This window comes from Lynx rufus, unplaced genomic scaffold (assembly GCF_022079265.1).
Source record: "Lynx rufus isolate CCGP_SWC_20201006 ecotype Redwood Valley unplaced genomic scaffold, mLynRuf1.p SCAF_23, whole genome shotgun sequence".
NCBI classification, from domain to species: domain Eukaryota; kingdom Metazoa; phylum Chordata; class Mammalia; order Carnivora; family Felidae; genus Lynx; species Lynx rufus.
This window is the reverse complement of record NW_025814838.1, coordinates 8,171,996-8,193,397: the sequence shown is the minus strand read 5'-3', so window position 1 is coordinate 8,193,397 and position 21,402 is coordinate 8,171,996. Positions and strand designations below refer to the sequence as shown.

Here is a 21,402-nt window from a genome sequence, read left to right as displayed (position 1 = left end):
TCATTTGCCAGATGACCAGGAATCGTACACTAGTTTGGCTGCAACCAGGTCTTCCACCGCCATTCCTGGAAGGGGCAGAAATGTGGTTCACTTTTTGTCAGAACACCATTCCCAGAAACAGTCCAGGCCCTGTGACTGGCAGTTTCCTGACTCACTGTCTGTGCTGCTAACCATGCCCATTGGGGTAAAAACGTACTCATATCCAGTGGTGCGTTTAGGCTTGGAAGGTCTGCGAAGGACAGGGTGAAGCAGGGAAAAGATGCTAAGCAAGAAATGCCCACCAAACACATTTTAAATGTTCTTCAAAGTTTAATTTAGTGTGCTGAAAACTTTCTGTGAACAGCCGGATGGTCAATATTTAGGCTTTGCAAGCCCTATGGTCTCTGTTGCAATCAACTCTGCCATTGTGGGGCAAAAGCAGTCATACATGATAGGTAAGCAAACGACACTGGCCATGTTCCAGTAAAACTTTCTTTATGGACACTGAAGTTTGAATTTCATGTGATTTTCATCTGTCACAAAATATTCTTCTTCTTTTTTGTTTTCTAGTCATTTGATTAGAAACTATTCCCAGCTTGAAGGCAGGACAGAAACAGGAGGTGGGCCGAGTATGGCCCACAGGCTATAGTTTGCAGACCCTTGGTCTAGTCCAAACCCTGCATCCTTCAGCAACCCCACTTATCTTATTGTTTTGGATATGTAGCTTAACCTCAAGTGGATATGTGTTTTTAAAGGACAGGGGCTGATTTTTACTAATTTTTGTAGTCACCACTACATCCAGTACGGAGTCTGATACATAATAGGTGTTTAATATGCACCTGCTAGATGGAAAGCTGTGCCAATAAACCAATCCCCAAAGCAAGAAAACAAAAATTGCTCAGAAGGGCACAGCAGATTTCTGCAGTATGGTCTGCTGAAGGGGTTGCTGACCTCTGATCTCTGAACTCTGAAATTTTCCATCACAACTGGATCAGTGTGATGTCTTTGAACCAAGCTCTGGGTAAAGTTTACACTGCTTTTTCCTGTCTCCCTGTGCATGAGAGATTTTGAAAATATATTTAAAAGGCAGCAAGGCATGGATACTGACCCATTGGCATGGATGCTAGGTGGCCAGAGTACTCTTAATGTTCTGCCAAGCATTAAAGCTTTGGGTTCTTGATCATAGGAAATAGGCAAGATCTTGGGAGAAGGGTGGAAGACATTCTTGGGGGCTCAGGGCAATAACTATTTATCAACCAGTTTGGGAGTATTTCAATATTTTAGGTGTATCAGCTGACTATCAGCTCTGTTATCATGTGCGTCCATTTCCTTAACTCTGAGTGGGGGGTAAAGTTGCTGGGCTGAGGGGCAGACTGGCCACTGGGAGCCCATCCTTTGTTGGGCTTCTGTTGGTAATGGGGCTCCCCATGGAAGTCCCTATCAAATCAAGTAGGAGGGTAGGGAAGGAAGGACAAAAAGGGGTCTCAGGCTGTACTTCCTGGGTGGGTCTCTTCTGGTAGGTCTCCCTGCCATTTCCCTTAAGCTCCCTGTCTTAAAAACAATTTTTTTAAACATTTGTTTACTTTTGAGAGATAGAGAGAGACAGAGCACAAGCAGGGAAGGGGCAGAGAGAGAGACACATACGCACAGAATCTGAAGCAGGCTCCAGGTTCTGAGCTGTCAGCACAGAGCCTGACGCAGGGCTTGAACCCATGAACTGTGAGATCATGACCTGAGTCAAAGTCAGACGCTCAACTGACTGAGCCACCCAGGCGCCCCAAGCTCCCTGTCTTTAAACATCCTTACCCCCACCTCTGAAGGATACCTTCTTCTGACTTTCATTTAGATCTAAGTCCAAATGATTTGCTGCTGACACTTGCTGTATACAAATCATTTTACACACATACACAGGTCACTTAATTCTCATAAACACTGAAGGGAACAGGTAGTGAAGATACCATGGCTCAGATGGAGTGAGGTCACTTGCCCAAGGACGCATATCCAGGGAATGGCAGAGAAGGGAATTCCACCCAGGACCACCCAGTTCCAGAGTTCATGGGCTTACTACCTACTGTGCTAACACACATAAATAATTGACTCAAATGACAGATTTCATGACTCAAATACAGAGTCCAGTGACTCATTCCCCTTTGCACCAATGGGCAAGCCTGCCCTTGTGCTCTGGCTGGAGTGTGCCCTGGGAGCAACAGTCCTTACCTAAAGACTTGAACACCGTGGTCTTGTCGCAGTGCGCTGGCTTGACTCCCCTCACCACTTCTCCCAGCTCAGCAAAGATCTCAGCCTGTGAAATGAACACACACTGACCCGAAGGGCCATGGAGCCAGTGTCTGCTCTGGCCAGGTTCTGAAGCAGGGGCAGGGAGAGCACCCAGAACTGGATGAGGTTCTTGACAAAAAGACCATTTGTAAACTGGCTCCCCCCATTAAAAAAAGGATATATATAATATATATATGTGTTACATATGTATATATATATAATATAATTATATTATAATTATAACATATAACACATATTATATGTTATATATAATACATATGTGTTATATGTAATATATAATATAATTATAATTATATATAACACATATGTATTATATATAACATATAATATAATAATTATAATTATTGTATAATATATAATCATAATATAATTATATACACACACATATATTTATATATTTTTTTTGCATAATATCTGCCTTTGTGATATACCATGAATGCAGAGATACAAGTTTGTAGCCAGGAGAATGTCCAGCCAAGACAGTCTGTCAGTGAGGAAATAAGCATATTCTTATCTTAACGCTCATTTTGGCAGCCCTCTTCTTGCTCCTATGTTCTGATTACAGAAGAATAAGGCCAGAACGTGGCCAACCCCAGTCTTACTTTGTTGGCCACATTGGGAAGGTTGCCAGCCACTTATCTCCCAATCTTACTGCTTCATAGGACAGCTCAGTCCGATGGGAAAAATCCATCAAGCTGCTCTCCAGGCAAAGGGGACAGGAAAACACATGTCATTAACATAATGGCCACATTATTCCAGAAGGGAATTAGAAAGGGTTGAGAGATGTTTAGGGGCTGTCACCCACAAAGAGGTAGGAGTGACTGAGGTCTGGAACAGTCCAAACGGCAGGGAAGGTTAATGAAACCCTGGCATCCAGGTGAGGCCAGCTGGACAGCAGCCCACCAGGAGGAGAGGCTCACCCCTGACAGGAGGACATCTCCAGACTCTTTCAGGGCAGCCTCTTGGGAATCCACATACAGCACAGCCTGTTTCATCAGCTCGTCGTCCAGCTCTCTCCAGTCGGGTCTGCTCGCTCCAATGGCTAAGAGACAGCAAAACGGACCCTGAACCCAGAAATAGAGGCAAGGGACACTACACGTGCCAAAAAGTGGAGGAGGGGTGGGGAAAAGGAGGTGACACAGAACACAGGGGAACACTCAGATTTGGGATGCCTCATTTCCCAATGCCAGCCCCCCCAATCAGCAAGACTGAACACTCATCAATAAGAATAATGCCTGTCTTGGGGCGCCTGGGTGGCGCAGTCGGTTAAGCGTCCGACTTCAGCCAGGTCACGATCTCGCAGTCTGTGAGTTCGAGCCCCGCGTCGGGCTCTGGGCGGATGGCTCAGAGCCTGGAGCCTGTTTCCGATTCTGTGTCTCCCTCTCTCTCTGCCCCTCCCCCGTTCATGCTCTGTCTCTCTCTGTCCCAAAAATAAATAAACGTTGAAAAAAAAAAAAGAATAATGCCTGTCTTTTTTTTTTTTTTTTTTTTGCATTTCATACCAAGATCTTTCTAAGAGATTTTGAGGCAACTTAGCATTCATTTATTGGCTGCCTGCTATCTGTGGGATGTTTCGCACATTTTATTTATAATCCTCACAAGTACGCTTCATGTCTGATTTCCATTTACAAGGTGCACAAAGGAGGCTCAAAGAACCGAAGGTGTTGGCCATGGTTGTGTATCTAAGACATGCTCCTGGGCCCTTTGATGCCTTTTCCGTTTGTTTATTGGGGGCAGTGACCTCTTTATAAAATTCTGGGAACAGAGACATCACTTACAGCTTATTCACACCCTACACTCCTCCATCTTCTATCAATCTGCTTGGTTCTGAATCCTTCCCACTCCTCACCCCCAACCATTTCTCTCTTCACTCATGACAAAGGAGCCCAGTGCCAGGCTCACGGAGAAGCCCCAGTAGAGAGGAAACTGGCTCCATCCTGGCACCGAGATATCACATCCTTTGCAGTGAGCCCAGCAGCATAATGATGAATCCAAGGAATCATGCCTCCTGGCACCGGCACGTAGGATAACACAGAGGCTGCCACCAAAAGTCCACAAGGCCAGGCAGGTAAGGAACATGAGCAAAGCTGGTCAGAGGGGCTGGATTGGAAATGGTGGAGCCCTTGGTACACAGAAGAAAGCTGGCCCTTGTAAAGAGGGCAGCCACCATTCATCTCCAGCTAATTGTGGCCATGTGAGAATGCAGGGCCGCTGTTAGATATTCTCCCCTTCTTCCTTTTATTATTTTTTTTAAAGAGAAGCAGGAAATCTATTTGCATGTGTTATTTCCTGATTTTTAGAGCACACTATGATCCAAACAAAACACATCTGCTGGCTGGATCCAGCCCATGGCCAGCTAGTCTTTGGAAACCGTTATAAAGCCTTGCACCCACATAAGGCGGCATTTATGTGCCTTCCCACATTGTGTCCAGTTTTCTCTACTTGTTCCCTCTCCTGCTGTTGTCCCCTACTCTAATTTTCAAAGAGATTGGTGTAAAAATGTCCTTCTCGAAGGGCATTTGTGTGGGGAGTTCTGTAGAACAAAAGCACTAACTAAATGAAGCTCGTAAATAAATCATAAGCTGGTGGGAAAAACCCTAGCTTCTCAAGCCACCTCTTCTCATTGCACTTGCATCCCCTCTCCCCAACCCTCTCCTGCCCCAGTTCTTCTGAGCAGGGGGAGTTTTCAAAGGGTCCTGTGAGGCCACTTGGGCAGATGGAGGTGGGCCAGGCAGTGAAGGGAGGGGTCTCACTCAGTCTGGGCCCTGGCCTTGCTCCAGTGGAGCAAGAATGGGTGAGGGTCAGACCCCAGCTGGGGCAGCGGGGAGAGGGTGCAGGACGGGGGTGAAATCAGGCCTATCTCTTAGCCAAGCTGTAAAGTAAGTAAAATCTGTTGTTGGTGTCTCCCTGTCAACCACACTTGTAACATACTTTTCTGAAATATATTTGATGCCTCTGTAAACGCCTAAGCCAATTTTGTCTTTGGGCTAGGGAAATAGAAGGGATGCCTGGACTCAAGATTTAGGCAGCACTTCCTGGAGAGTCACAGTGTGAGAGAGATTCTCCGTTGTTGGCTTTGAGGATGAAACAGCCATACAAGGAACGTGGACAGCCTCCAGGAGCTGAGAACAGCCCCCAGGAAACCAGTATTCCTCTCTTAACAATGTGAAGCATCTGCACAACCACCTAGCCCTGGAAGAGGGCTCTGAGCTCTAGATGAGACCGCAGCTCAGACAACACCTTGATTTCCTCCTTGTGTGAGCAGAGGCCCCAGCTAACCCATGCCCAGACCCCCAACACCACAGAAACTGCAAGATAATACATATGTACTGCTTTAAGCTGAAAAAGAAAAAAATCAAGTCGGTCTGGCTGAACATTCAGCTCTTGTCCATCTTACCAAGAACTGGTTTCTTTTGATTTCCTGAGTCCTTCCAGAAATGGTCTTACTGTCACAAAGCCAGAACTGACCCATCTCTTGCCTGCCTACCCTCTGGACTCACATCATAACACCAATCCCACACAAGCTGAGACCTTCACTTCGCATTGGCCCATTCCTCAGACAAGCCACACACTGGTTTCCTTCACAGAACTTCTCTTTAGCTGGAACCATCTAGTCCATCTATTTGCTTAGCTGTTTGTTGTCGATTTCCTTTCACCTGAATGTAAGCATCAGGAAAGCAAATGTCCCCGAGTGCTGGCTTATTTTGGCCTCCCCAGCATCTAGAAGAGTGCCTGTCACATGGTAGGGATTCAGGACACATTTGTGATTGGATGCGCAACCATGACACTGGGCTTCTGCCTGCTCTCTGCCAATGTGTACAGAATTCTTAGCTTCTGAGTTCACGCCAGGTGGTTGTCACCAGAACAGAGGGCACTGAAAACGTGTTTAAACCCCTAGTATTTGCCCTCCTTGCTCACCAGATTCCAGTCTTCTTTTTGGAAGATCATAGAGAGTAGTAAAATTGAAGAGCTTGTGCTCTGATGGTAGATTGCCTCAGTTCAGATCCCAGCTTTACCACTAAGAACCTCTGACTTTGGGCAAGTTACTTAATCTCTCTATGCCTTGGTTTACCCACCTATAAAATGAAGGTAATGATAAGAATATCTCCTACCTCATAAGGTTGTTGTAAGGATTGAATGATGTAATACAAATAAAGAATTTAGAACAGCACCTGCAACAGTAAATATTTGACAGAGACCAGCTCTTGCTATAACCTCCAGAGTCATTTGAGAATCCTCAGAAGCCCCAGGAACTCTTATGGTTGGAGTCCCACCCATCCTATCACACATACTAAATAGCATCCACATGTCATATTAAATGTCTTTTGTGCTATAATTAAAAAAAAAAAAACTTTTTCAGGGGGTAATTCTAAGTATTTTTAAGAAAGAAGGAATCATTTGACTTTTGTAATTTAAATTCCATTACATTTAAGAACTTAGCTGTGACTGATCACTTGCCAAAATGTTACATTTTATAGAACTTAAATGTATAAGCTTCTGGTTTAGGATTTTTGTTTCAAAGTTTTGAGTGAATATTGTTTTTCAGGGATCACATGTTCCTGAGGGCCTTAAAAAGCTTGGTCGTTTGCATGAGGAAAATAGCTCTGCAGATGCAGCCACTTGGTTCAGCCCAGGGACAACTATGGCCACCATCTACCCACGGCTCCGGGAGCCACTCTGCTTACCATTGATGTGAGCCCCCGGCTTCACCCATTCACCAAACAAAATGGGCTCTGTTGCCATGGTGACTGTGATGATCACATCTGCACCTGTCACCGCCTCCTGGACCGACGAACAGACCTGTACCTCTCCTTGAACTGTGTCTGCAAACTTCTCTGCATGTTCTTTGGTGCGGTTCCATATCCTTACCTTCATTGGGGGTAACAAGAGGGACATTGGTGCCATGATTGTTTGTCTGTTTATGTTTTATTATGTTTCATTGGTGCCAGGGGAAAGTTGAGCCACTCTGGGGTAAGGGGATTTAAATCATCCCCTATGGGTGTGCCTGGGTGGCTCTGTTGGTTAAGCGTCCAACTCTTGATTTCGGCTCAGGTCATGATCTCACGGTTCGTGGGATCGAGCCCACATCAGGCTCCGTGCCGACAGTGTGGGGCCTGCTTGGGATTCTCTGTCTCCCTCTTTCTCTCTGCCCCTCCCCTGTTAGCACGCAGGCATGCAGGCATTCTCTCTTTCTCTCTCATGAACAAATAAACAAACATTAAAAAAAACAAGAATGGTCTAGATCAGACTCTTGACCTAACTATTTCAGAATTGCCCATGTTGCAGTGAAGGAGTATAGATAAAGGTCATGATCGCTCCCTCTCCTCTTCTCCCCTAGCCTTCCCTGGACTTACCTCTTTGAAGGAGAACTGTTCTGTGAAGACCTCGTAGTGGCTATAGGCCTGGACCCCAGCCCCAAGGATGCACAACACTTCACTGCTGGGTGGTTTCAAAAACTATTTGAGAGAAACCAGGTGGCAAAGGTCAAGGGAGACAGAGCAGCCAGGTGAAGAACAAACACAGTCTGAGTATCAGGTGTCTTTGGCCCTATCTTTAGCTCCCTCACTATCTCTTGGGCAATGAAGGAGATGATATTTTGTGTTTCAGTTTCTCCTCTGCAGAGTGTGGAGGGGAGGAAGGAGCCTTCAGGGAGCCCCTAATATATGCCAATGCTTTACCCTCATGGTCTCATTTAGTCCAGGCAATCACCCTGTGAGCAAGGCACTCCTATTTTTATCCTCCTCTTCTAGATGAAGAAATTGGAGTCCAGAGAGGTTAAGTAACTTGCAGGGTCCTACAACTATTAAATGGCACAGTGGGGCTCCAAAAACCACACCCTTCATTCTCCAAAGACCACATTCTTTCTCCTGTGCCACCCCATCTTGGGGACATGATAGGCCACACCCACTTCTCAGAGCCCTGAGTTACTTCTAAGAGCTACCTGGAATCCATGGGCCCTTCCTTGCAACTCAAGGCTCTCCGTTATATTTTCGAAGCCCACTGCCGATCCTTTCTCAGCCTCCATCTTCCTTTAAAGAGGAATGTAGACCTGGCATTTGTGGCACCTGCTAAGGATGTACATGTGTCTGTGTTTGGGAGTGGGGTTCTATGATCAACTCATATCAAGTATCACCTCTAAGGTGAAATCTTCCTGACCTCCCTGATAGAAGTCATCCCTTCACAGCACTTATTTCTTTACAAATTTATTTTCTTGTACTGATCTGTAAGCCCATGAGGGCAGAGACAGTCTCATTTGCACAGATTTGGCACAAATCTCCTATTATGTGTAGGAAGTAAAGCAGGGTTCCTGAGCCTCAGCATGACTGACATTTGGGCTAAATAATTCTTTGTCAGCAGAAACGGGTGGATGGGCTCTCCTGTGTATTACAGGATGTTTAGCAGCATTGCTGGCCTCTATCCATTTGATACTTGTAGCATCTCCTACTTCCCCTAGTTGTGACAAAACCAAAAATGTCTCCAGATATTGCTAAATGTCCCTGGGACAGGTGGCAAAAATCATTCGGGGTTGAGACCTACTGGCACACCATCCATATTAAATAAGAGTCTCTTGTGGGGTACCTGGGTGTCTCAGTCAGTTGAGCATTCGACTCTTGATCTCAGTTCAGGTCTTGATCTCAGGGTTGTGAGTTCAAGCCCCACACTGGGCTCCATGCTAGACATGAAGCCTACTTAAAAAGAGAGAGAGAGAGGAAGGGAGGGGGAAAGAGAAAGAAAGAAAGAAAGAACCTCTTCTGCCTTTTCTGTATTTCATTCAGTAAAATTTGAGTCTGTTCTTTCTTCAATATTAATTATTGAATTTCTGGAATGTAATCCTAAAAGCGAAAGTCTCTTTAATTATTAATTACTAGCAAAAAGGAGTCACAGAAATAGTAGCAGATGTTCATCTCTCCTGTAGCTACAGAAGGAGAGATACCATTTTGTGCCATAAAATATAGTTCAAAGTATCTGACTTGGGAAGTTTTCAAAATTACAATATCAACAAAACAAGCAATGTTATGCTCTTATCCAACAAGGAGAATTAGGTGATTTTTCCTTTACTAAATCAATTTTTTTCCTGTTCTTAGTTAATATGAATCTATTCTTTGAAGTACACTTGGGCTTTAGAAATCATTGCAGTGTCCTGTAAAACAAACCTTCAACTTGTGAAACTAAATCTCTAATTCTGATTGATTGTCTTACTTGATAATTTGTTGCCTTGGTAATAATGTTACAATAGACATCTCTTTTCCTAAATAGCATAACATTTATAAGATGTATTAAATCATAGCAGGATTAGTGGTACTTCATTCTTTTTCCCATAGCATGCAAATAATTAAAAACATGTATATGAATCTGTTAGGTTTCTTACTTAAAGAGCTTGGAAGTGTGTGTGTCATCTGCATTTGCTAATGAACAGCACTAGATGTAGCCCTGCCATCTCTCCAGCCCCCTCTCAGGCCATGTTCCTCTGCAATTCCTGTCCTTCAGCCACACCGGCTTCTTTGCAAATTCCCAAGCACGTGTGCTACCATCAACCACAGGGCCTTTGCATAGGTTCTTTCCTATGCATGGAATATTTTTCTCTCTGTCCTTCACAAGTAACTCCTCCTATCCTTCATATCTCTCCTCGGATATCCCTTCCACCAGAAGAGCCTTTCCAAATCCCACAGACCTCCTGTTACACACTCTCATTGCACTTCACCTCTTGCACTTGGATGTATTTGTCTAGGTAATAGTTTCACAGGTATTGGTGTGATCTTTGGGTTAATATCTGTTTCCCCAAATAGACTCTTGTGTTCCATGATGGCAGGTACTGTATCTGGTTTTACTTACCATTCTATGCCCCAGACTGAGCACTGGGTCTGGCCTCTAGTGGGCACTCAATTATTTGCCGAATAAATGCATGCCAGGGATAAACTCTGATATGTACTGTCACCTTGAAAAAGCATGTCACAATCCACAACTCAGGGTATGTGCAATCCAAATGCAAAGAAGTTGCAGTGACTGACAAACCCGAGAACCTCTTATACTTCTCATCCTCCTCCCCAAAGCCCTAAATGAATGAGAAGTGGTGGAAAAGAAAACACTCTCTCTTCCAGGGCAAAAAGTATAATAGACCTTTAGTTCCTTATTGAAATAACCCATCTGCACCCCTGGGCATAAAGCTGGGAAGTTGCAGCCTAAACTCTGAAGCATCAGCTCAATGATTCTCAACTCTTATGGGAGTGCAGATTTTTATCAATGCAAAAAAAAAAAAAAAAAAAAAGCACGGTGTAACTGGGAGCTGGGTCTACAAGATTTTGGTTTTCAAACCTGGTTGATCATCAGAAGTAACCAGAGACTATTAAAAAAAAAACAAAAAACAACACAACAACCATTTTCTTGGGCCCCACCCTTAGTGATTTCAAATCTGTGTTTTGGGGATCTGAATTTTTAAAGACATTCCCCAGGTGATGGCTGCTGGAAACCACAGCCATCCAACCACATCCAACCACAGTTGGAAACCACAGACCTGGGCCATGAAGACCAGGCAGTCTCAGAAGATCCCACAGCTATGTGGGTTATATGACTTCTGGAAGTCCTAGTCTCCATCTCTAGGGCGAATTGAGGCCAATAATACTTGTTCTCCCTCCCTCACAGAAACCGAAAGATACATCAAGACAATGGGTTGGAAGTTCTTCTGAAAAAGACCAGAGTCCTTTACAAATAAATGAAAGGCAGTAATTGTACCAGTGAGTATATATATCTCAAGGAGTCCCTTGACTATTTCAGTCTGAGTTGGGTCTGGATGTGCTTCAAAAAACCATTTCATCCAGGTGTGTGATCTGCCCCCTTCCTACACAATTCTCAGGTTAATCCTTACATTCTTCCCTCCCCATCTTGTGTTTAGAAGACCTTAACACTCTCACAATCTGAACACCTGGTCTCTGCTGCTCCCCAGACCCCACACCTCTTTATGCTCATTCCTCATAAACTCCTAAACCAGCTCAGCAAACCGTATACATTCCCATCTCACGTGAAAGACACCCAGCTTTCCAAGCCTCTTCTCCGTAACGCTAACCTCTAAAGATACTTTTTTTTTTGTAGGATGCCCTGACAGTGCTCAGGAACATCATTGCCCCCTTCACTTGCTTTCCCTTTCGCCTGAAGAGTGCCCCTTCCTCCACTTACTTCCTTCAGTTTTTACTCAAATGTCACCTTCTTGGTGAATGAGATCTTCCGTGGGTAATTCAGAAGGTCACCCCTCCCCAGTATTCTCGATTCTGCTTTATTTTCATGCAGCACACTATCTGTTTTTTGTCGGTAGTGGGTTTTTTTTAAAAGCAAATCCTAGCATGTTATTAACTCAAAAGGAGTTTGTTGTTGGTTAATTATTTTGTTAGCAAACCAAACTGTGTGCTTCACTTTTCATCTTGTGTATTGTCTTAAACCCCCATGTGCCACTCTCTGTTTTGTTCACTGCCATATCCCTGATGTTTAGAACAGTGCCCAACATATAGTAGGATCTCAGGCGGTACTAGCTGAATGAATACGTGAGTGCACTTGGATCCCTTCATCTCCCCCTCTGCTTCTTGTGCAGGATTGGCTTTGGCCTATGCAGCAACTACCCTGATTTACCAGGAGCAGTGTAGTACGGGGGCAGGGGGCAACAAAGCAGTCCTGGGGGTCATAGAAGTCAAATTTTAAATTCTTGCTCTGCTTCTCAGTAGCTGTGTGATCTTGGGCAACTCACATAACCTCTCTGAGCCACATTCCCTAAATGTGGCAAATGGAGATCATCCTATCTCCTTTGCAAGGTTGATGTGAAGATAAGGAATAAGGTATGTAGGGTCCCCGGAATCTAGTGGTGCTCATTAAGTGGTACTTAATAGTTTCATGAATCCCTGTGCTCATCTGACATCCCATTTTTGGCTTATGGAGTTCCAGTTATGTCTAAAGGAATACCGAAGTAAGTCCCTCACTTCTCCCTTAGGCTTTCAAGCTTGAGGCGCCCAACCCCGCTCTCCGGCAAACCCCAACAACACAGGCTGGCACTAATCTTACCTTAGTGGCGATGGCAGATACTGCAGCTGTTCTCTTTGCGGTGATGACATTTCCATCCATGACCTTGGAGGAAAGGAGAGGCAGTGAGCGAGGGGCAACCCTAGCCACGACTTAAGCAGAAAGAAACAGCTCAAAAAGAGCAGCGTCAGGAAGTATCACAGTATCCTACAAAGAGCACAGGCTTGCTGTCAGATCTGGAGCTAATTTTTCCGCTTATGAGAAATGCACCTTTGAAGAAATATCTTAATCTCTAAGTACCATTTGGCTCACCTGTAAAAACAAAGACAATGCCAACCATTCTGAAGACTTTGGTGAGGATTAAAGCACTCACATAAATGTAAATATCTAGCACACGATGAGCCTTCAAGAATTGCCCATTTTATTTTCTTTCCCTGGGTCTCTCAAAACACCAGATGAAGGAACAATTTGAGGAATTAGAGTAAGTCATACAACATCTGTGCAAGGGCCATGAAATTCTACCTCTTAACTGAAATTCTACCTGGCTCTTAACTCTTACCACACATGTGGGGAGCTTTGTGAAGATACAGATGCCCAGGGAATCTCTCTAAGGGAGGCACCCAGACACCCTTGTTTTCAAAAGCTCCCCAGGGGATTCTGAATTATGTCTGGCTAAAAATAACCACCATCCTTTGTGTTATTCTCCTGTTTTGAAGTTATTCATCTTAGTTGCTCCCCAGGTAGTATCAGTATTCTCATTTTATAGACAAGGAAGTGAATCACTTACTACTGAGCAGATTCAGGAAGGATCTAAGGTCTTGTCATTTAGTTTAAAAGCCTGAGCCGGTCCCACTTTCTGGGGGAACCACCATTGGTAGTGGTATGAATGTCATCTCCTCAGAATGAGTATAGGTTGGGTAGGGCTACACAGTCTCCCCAGAGGAGTGATGTACAGCCAGGTTCCTTGGGGAGCCAGAAATTCAGGAGAGAGGATTTAAAGATCCAGAAGTATGGGTGGAATGAAGGAGACAGACCCAGCTAACAACTCAACTGCCTGGTCTCAGAGCCAGCTTGGAGGGCACAGAGCACATGGGTTCAGAGTACAAGTTTGTACAAACTCCATCATCAGGCAGGCCTAGCAATGATTCCTGGGCCTTTGGCTAAGCAGCTGTGTGACCTCCAGCAAAGTGGCTCCACTACTCTGAGGTTCAGAGTCCTCAACAGAAATTGGGAGTGGGGTGTGAAAGAAAAACTCCCACAGAGGAATGTTGCCACAATTGAATGAGATCAAATTCTCTTCTCTGGCACATGGTAAGTGCTCAGTAAGTGGCAGTTAGGAAGGCAGTAGACACAGTCTCCAGAGAGTATAGACCCTGGACTTACACTGAGTAGGTCTGCAGTCCAGCCATGCCACTTACTTAGTTAGGTAAACCTGGGTAAGATGGGCATAGTTGCTCTGTGACTCAGCTTCCTCACCTGCAAAACGGGGCTAATGATATTACTTACCTCACAGAGTGCTTCTAGGTATTAGGAGAGTTAATACAAGTCAAGTCCTCCATGTCTGATACATACAAAGTGCTCAATGAATGAGCTACTGCTGTATTTTGGTACTACCATGAACCGTTAAAACCAGTGACTGTGTATCTCTCAGAAAAGCCTCCCAGGGATTATAGGACACTCCTTTTCTTCCACTAGAGAAGTCACTAAATAAATGTTTCCTTGGCTACTGAGTTTGATGAACTGTATATTGGAGTAACTGGGACAGGGCAAGAGCATCTACAAGAATGATGAGATTATTACTTCCACACTGTCACACACTTCAAGTAGCAGGTGCACTCTGGTGCTGGATTGTGCATCCTCAGGAAGTCCTGGAAACAGATACACAGTCACAGACACCCTTCATTGTTGCTGGTATCCAGAGACATCATAGTCAGAGAGGGGCATGTGTGGTCCCCATCAAATCTCCACCCAGCTCTCTCAGAGAACTAATTTCCAGGCTAGCTCTGGGCCCAGGGGCCCCCACTTCATCCCAGGCAGGGAGTTGCTCACCGCCAGAAGGGAGCCATTGCTGGGCTCAAAGAGCAGCACAGTGGCCTGGTGGGAGGGCACCATGGAGATGGTGCTGTGGCCCTCGTAGAAGGTGACCAACTTGGTGGTCAGGGCGTCTTCTGCAGCACTGTAGGCAGGCATGACCCCCAGGAAGCTGCAAGGAGAGAGGGATAACTTCAACCCCTTCCAAGCAATGCTGGGGTGCCCTACCAAGTCCCAGTGTACGTTCCTTTCTCTTTCCTCTGTCACTGCCCTACTGTCCCTCCTTCCCCCCCATTTCCTCTGTCCTTCCTTTAGGCAGTATGTGGAGTATGAGTCGGCCTCTGGATGAGAAAAACTATCCTAGTTCTGCTACTAACTACCTGTGTAACCTTGGGTAAGTTAACCTAAGTCTCAGTTTTCCCCATCAGTAAAATGCTTGCATCAATACCTACCTATATGGAGAATGTGTTGAATTAAACAAGATAACGCCTGTAAAGCGCCCACTTGGTACTGTGGTTAGCCAAATATTAGGTGGCAACTGTTACTAGCAATGATTTAGACGAGCCCTCTATTCCTTTCTCCCGCTGCTTCCCTTCGCGTGCCTTCCCTTCCCCGTTTCCAGTTTCTCCAGCACCTGGCCCCCGCCTTTCTCACTCACCCCCTGTGCTTGGCCACCGGCACCACGGTGCGCACCGGCTGCATGACGCCTCCGTCGGGGCCGCTGGAGAAGTTGGCCAGAGCCGCCTCCAAAGGCGGGATGAGGAGGCTGGAGCTGCGGAGGTGCTCCAGCACCTCGGCGGCGCTCAGGAACGCCGGCGCCCGGCTCATCTCGCCGCGGGCCTTCGATTTCAGCTGGGGCACAGCGCACGGTGTTCCCGAGGCTGCTCCCTAAATGAAAGCTGGGCGCCGCGGTGCCGCCTACTGGTCACCGCCTAGCTGGGGGGCGGGGCAACGCTGGTCTCCGCCCTCCGCCTGTCTCCCACGCCTCCCCCCACCCCCAACCCAGGGGCCGAGCTGGGTCCCCTCCAGCAACGAATTCTCCGGGATCGCAGTTGAAGCAGTGGGTGGGCTGGGAGTTCAGTATTCTTGGGTCCACTTCCACAATTCCTATAATTAGCTGTAGTCATTGCAAAGGGCTTTGTCGCGCCCACCCTCGTTCTTCCCCACCTGTCGTCCTCTCCCGGAAAGAGGAGAGCGGGGAGATAGGGGTCAAACGGTGGCAGGGCTCCTTTTTTTTTTTTTAATTGTTACCTGCTGCTAGGAGATCTTAGATGAAAGAAGATAGTTATTTAAAAACCGTTTTCTTTTCAATTCTGCCCCTTTCTGGAGTCTCTTATCCCAACCTCCCTCCCACTCTCACTCCCACCTCCAGATCCCACACTGCTGATTGTTTTAAGTGCAGAATTTTCTTCTAGGTTAACTAACTCACCTAACCTTCACCTTTTAAAGAGGTGGAAGTCCCCAGGACAAGATATAATGGCCTCAGTGAGTGACACATAGAGCCAACATGCCTAAGAATGCACCTTTTCTTCAAGAAGCTTATTCTTGAGAGGAGGAAATAAGACAATATGTGCAACAGGAAGGTAACCAAAATGCAGGGCGGTAAATTGTAGCTGCCATATCAGAGATAGGAAAAATAAATGTTTTTGATAATTCAAAGAAAAGAGATTATTTTGATGTCGACTGTTTAGATAAAGTTTTTATGAAGGGGGGGGGATAAATCAAGCCAAAAAATAAAGTTAATAATGGTAAAACAACAACAGTGTTAACTTTACTATGTACCAGGTAATGCACCATGCATTTTAGGTGCATCACCTCATTGAATTATACAACCTCTATGGTAGGTAGGTGTTTTTAGCCGGGCTCTCCAGTTGAGGCTCTGAGGGATGAAGGGCTTTGTCTGCAGTCACTCAGCACATCAGCAGAGGAGTTGGGATCTGCCTTTGAAGTCTGTCTCCGGGACTCTAATCCTTTTTTTTTTCTTTTTCTTTTTTTAATGTTTATTTATTTTTTGAGAGAGACACACACACACAGAGGGTGAGCAGGGGAGGGGCAGAAAGAGCAGGAGACCAAATCTGAAGCAGACTCCAGGCTCTGAGCTGTCAGCACAGCCTGATATGGGGCTCAAACCCACGAACTGCGAGATCATGACCTGAGACACTTAACTGACTGAGCCACCCAGGCGCCCCTCCAGAACTCCAATCCTTACAATTAAGCTACACAGGCAGAAAGAGAGGAAGAGGGCGTTTCAGGCCAGGTGAAGTCCATGGCTGGAAAAAATATTGTCTAGTCCTTGGGAATAATAGTGTTCTGCCAGACAGAGTTGGGTTGGAACAGGAGTGTGAGTGTGGAGGGGGTGGGGGCTGATGTCCAGGAGCACCAGAAGATAAAACTGGAAATGCCTCTTGGAATCAGGAGGCTAAGAAGTGCGATTCTTTGGAAAGAAATAACATGCTCCAAATAACTGACCATTTAAAAAGATGATTCTTGTGCCAATGTATAGGATGAAACAGATGAGCAAATGTGCAGTCTGGGAGACAGGTCAGGGGGCTCGAGTGCTTCTGTTGTTACTTCCCTGATATTTGGGTTGTGAGCTGTGCAGGGCATTTCTTAGGGAATAGTCATATCATAATAAAAGGTAGTATATGGGGAAATGCCAATATATTTACCAATGAAATAAATTGTATATTATGTATTTAGCACAGAGTAGCCACATAATAAATGAACCTCTTCTATCATCAAAAAACGAGAAGATACTGTGGTGGTTGGGAAAAGCTGATTTCAATTACACAATTTTTTTGTTCAGTTTACTATTCTTAGAAATGGATGCCAAGGGCTGCTGGGAATACAGAAATGTTTATGGGCCATAAATTGTGTTGTTATTATTCTGTAATATTTATTGAGTTTAAAAAATGTAGAGGTATAAAGAAAATAAGGAGTTGGTCTGTTATTCTTGAGGATAAAAAAAGCAAAACCAAATACTAACTAGAAGAGATATGAAATAGGAGAGGCAGATTTTTTCCCCTTCCATTGTTAATTAAATAACTGAGCCTTGGTTAAAATACAAAGCTCCTGTATTCATTTCTAGAAAATCCTGTAGGAATAAGACTAGTCTGTAAATCGCCTCAAATCATCTTCCTTATAAAGCTTTGTGTATCATCATTCAGGTCTTCAGTCAAGTACCACCGGGAAAATTGATCTTGGTTGAATTAATTCTGTTGGGGCCAGTGACACAGGGTACTAACTGGTTCCAAGGTTGCAGAACCTTTTCATAATGGAAGTTATGCAATACCTCTGACTGTGGTCAGGAGTTATACAACCTGGCAGGTAGAAGCGGATTCTTAGGTGATCACATATGCCAGGAGTCCAACTGGCAGGTTCTGTGGAGGCTCTAATACCTTCTGACATCTCTTTTGTTGTTTACTTAATATATTTTGTTAAAAATTATAGTACCTTCTTTAGCTTCAGTAGAAGCAAAATTAGCATATGATTGGAGATTAATGTTCTTTTTTAATCATTTTTAATTTGCATCAAAATAACTGTGTAACTATTTAAAAGACAGGGTCTGTGAATTACTCAAGGTCATCTTCCTTTTATGAGTTTGGGTAACATCACCCAGGTCCTTAGTAAAATTTGACTTGTCAGACAGGAAGTTCTTGTTTGAACTTAGGAGCCTGTGACCACCTTTGGAAGAAGTCCTCATAGAAGGGTAGGGCAGCCTTCTTCCTCCCACCCAGACTGGGTAGGAATAGTGGTTTTAGGGAGGCTGGTTGGTCCTGAATTCCAACTGACTACCACAAGTCTGATGTCCACCTGTAGAACATGATCTAGAATCTAGATTAGAAGCTGGTTTTGCAGGTGTGGACTGAAAGGCCATCCAGTTGTTCAATAAACACTTCCCTGCCCCAAATGTTCTGGGGGGGGGGGAGGTGGCGGAGGGAGGGTGTCACTGAAGTTGGCTGAGACAGTGAGGGATATGGCATGCTTTTGGGTGACATAGAAATAAAAACCCTATTATGCCTAGTTTACAAAGAGCTTCCATCCAGAATGGTTGTTAAGAGTTTCATATACATTTAGGGATTTATGAAAATGATTACAATCTACCCTTGAACAACATAGGGGTTAGGGGCACCAACACACCCCCTCACACACAGTCAAAAATCCACATATAACTTTTTCCTCTCCAAAACTTAACTACTATTGACCAGAAAAGCCTTACTGATAACATAAGCATAACATAAGCATACCAATTAACATATAATTTGTATGTTGTATTATATACTGTATTCTTACAATAAAGTAAGCTGGAGAAAAGAAAATGTTATTAAGAAAATCATAAGGAAGAGAAAATACATTTATAGTGCTGGACTGTATTTACAAAAAAAAAAAAATCTGAAGTGGACCTGCATACTTCAAAAACCTAACGCTTATGGGTCAACTACATAAATGTTAGTTTAACTCATCAGTGTGATGCATTATTAACAGATGTCCTAATATCCCAATTTGTCTCTAAGGCTTTTACTGGTGTTCTAATGCCTTTTTTGATGAAATCACCACCAAATCATTCTCAGGTAGAGGATTAGGAGCTTCTCCATTAGTGATTCCCAAGAAAAGGCTCTGAGATCAGCTAGTTTGGATTTGGATCCTGGTTTTTACTACTTGTACATACTGGATGTACAAGAGACTTTACCACCTTTATGCTGTTTCCTCAATTGTAAAATCAGATAATATTAGAACCAACCTCCCAGAATTTGTGTCTCCCAGAGGCATAAATGAAATCATTTTGTTGTGTTTAGCAGGTTGGTGTTTCATGAGTATTCTTAATAAGTACAGTAAAACCTTTGTTTGTGATCATAATTCATTCCAGAAACATGCTTGTAATACAAAGCACTTATGTATCAAAGCGAATTTCCCCCAGAAGAAATAATGAAAACTCAGAGGATTCATTCCACAACCCCAAAATATTCATATAAGATGATCACAATACTGTAATATAATACAAGATAATAAAGAAAATACAAAATATAAAGAAAAATAAACAAATTAACCTGAACTTACCTTTAAAAACCTTCGTGGCTGGTGTGAGGGAGACAAGAGAGAGGAGGGTTTTTGTGTAGGATGAGTTTCACTATCGCTAATGGATGTTGACTACAGTACAGTATTAATAAATTCTTGTCATAGACTGTATTTAATGTAACTGGTAATAAGACAGTGGAAGAAAGGGTCTGTGTCTGCAGGCAGACTGACCTAGAATGAAGCAAAGCATTCCTAAGCTTACTCTTGTGTGGAAAGGCAAAGGACCATCCACAGGTGCTTTGAAGGGACAAAAGATACACTAGTGTCAGTTGTGGGCACCTTCCAATGTTCTGAAAAATCACCGATTTCTGTCAAACACCACAGCCTGAGACCGGGCATCCGGGCATGGGAGACAATCACCCACAATGCTGCAGAGATGGGGGAAGGGGGAGAAGAACCATTGGCTCAGTTATGATCATGTGACATTCCACATCAGGTACAGTTAAAATTTATTAGAAATGTGTGCTCCTCTTGCTGAACACTTGAGGAAGTTACTCACAATCCGAGGTTTGACTGTATTATGTTAGTATTAAGTGCTATTGATGTTTTTATTTTATTATTATTAAAATAATGAAAGTCCTCTTAGTAGTAATGACTTAATAGAAAGAATATTAATAAACGTAGCAATGCAGGGACTGGTAAAGACGTCACTGGTGTCACTGCCCATTCCCTGTCCTCCCCTGAGGCTTTGTCCAGGGGCAAGGCAAACCTGCTTCTGGAATTTGGGAAGTTCTCTGCTAGCTTCCACCTCCCCCACCCCAGGAGGTGGCCACTTGTACTTCTCTAGATTTTCTGCCACTACCATGCTGAAGGTGATGGCAGGGCAGAGCTGTCACTAGGATGAGGCAAACACAGTGGCTAAGGTACTCACTTCAAGCGCCAAATTTAAGAGACATATTCAGAACTCAAAATACACACTACTTTTAAAAGATTTTTAAAAAATTGTTTTAAGTGCAATATTGAAAAAAATTAAAACACCAAGAAGAAAAAAATCCACCATGAACAAAATACCAAAGTTTTAAATAAAAACAGGGTCAGGATTACCCTCGCATCTCACGACACTTTTATATTTGATTTTTTTATTTTGAAAACTAAAAATTAATCAAAAATATTGATCTTGATTACTCATCTGGCTTCCCCTTAAACGCAGCCAAGGTGAGCATCTCACTTCCCTCCTCCTTTTCTAGTTGGGTAGGTGCCAGGAGAAGGAAGCAGAGACCCACCCTCGAAGTCGGAAGTTGGGCTGGGCTTGTAGGCGCCGGGTGGGCGGTGGGGAGGGGCAGGCTGGAGAACCGCCACCGCCACCGCAGGGGCTTGGCGGGTGGGCGGTGATGGGGCCCCAGCGGCGCGCTCTGGGTCCTCCCGCCCGCCGGGTAACGCGCCTTGGAGAGGTCAGAGAGAGAGATCCGGGGGCGGTAAATCCGCGGCGGGGCGGTTGGGTAGGGCGTTCCGACATCGTGTCGCAGGCGGAACTCGCGCGTGCACCTGAGCGTGGGAGGTGGCGGCAGATGGGCAGGTGTGGCGCTTTGGATGCCTGTGTGGTGAGTGTCGCAGTTCTCTGCCTTGGGGTCCTCCCCTCCGGTCTTCCCTCCTTGGGGTCATTCTCCCCAAGTTCCCGGGCTGTGGCGGAGGGTGCTCCCGGACTCTTCCGGAGTTCCACCCCCTTGTTGGCGCTCCTCCTGGAAAACCTGTATCTGCACTCCCCAAAACGAATACAAACTCAAAAACCCATTAGAGACGTAGGTTTGAATTTAACTGTTTTTATTTTATTTTTTATTTTGGTTGTAGCTTAATGATTAGAAGGAAGGTTTGGGGAAGTGCCCCAGCTTTGGTTTTAACTTGACATTAGGGAAGTGAGTTGACCTTTGTGAATCTAAGCTATAATGTAGGAATATGATCTTACCTATCTCATAGGGTTTTTCTTTATGGGTTTTTTTAAGTTTGTTTATTTTGAGATGCCCAAGAGTGGGGGGAGGGGCAGAGAGAAGGAGAGAGAGAGAATCCCAAGCAAGCTCC

At 44.6% G+C, this 21,402-nt stretch overlaps 1 protein-coding gene across 1 annotated transcript; it reads right to left on the bottom strand.

Moving 5' to 3' along the window:
* On the bottom strand, window positions 1-15,138 carry CRYM (crystallin mu). Its single transcript, XM_047087102.1, has 8 exons — window positions 14,969-15,138; window positions 14,329-14,482; window positions 12,322-12,384; window positions 7,632-7,733; window positions 6,963-7,146; window positions 3,198-3,319; window positions 2,197-2,281; window positions 1-65 (listed from the first exon to the last, which is right to left on the bottom strand). Exons 1-8 carry the CDS (start codon window positions 15,136-15,138, stop codon window positions 1-3), a joined length of 945 nt encoding a protein of 314 aa, XP_046943058.1.
* Window positions 15,139-21,402: the final 6,264 nt, after the last annotated feature.

What these genes read in the sequence shown, in the direction of transcription:
- CRYM (XM_047087102.1), bottom strand. Translation starts at nt 15,138, where the DNA reads ATGAGCCGGGCGCCGGCGTTCCTGAGCGCCGCCGAGGTGCTGGAGCAC. An exon ending in GCCGGGGGCTCACATCAATG is followed by an intron (nt 3,320 to 6,962) that starts GTAAGCAGAGTG and finishes GCTGTCTCTTAG; the next exon opens with CCATTGGAGCGAGCAGACCC. An exon ending in CACGGTGTTCAAGTCTTTAG is followed by an intron (nt 66 to 2,196) that starts GTAAGGACTGTT and finishes TGCCCCTTCCAG; the next exon opens with GAATGGCGGTGGAAGACCTG.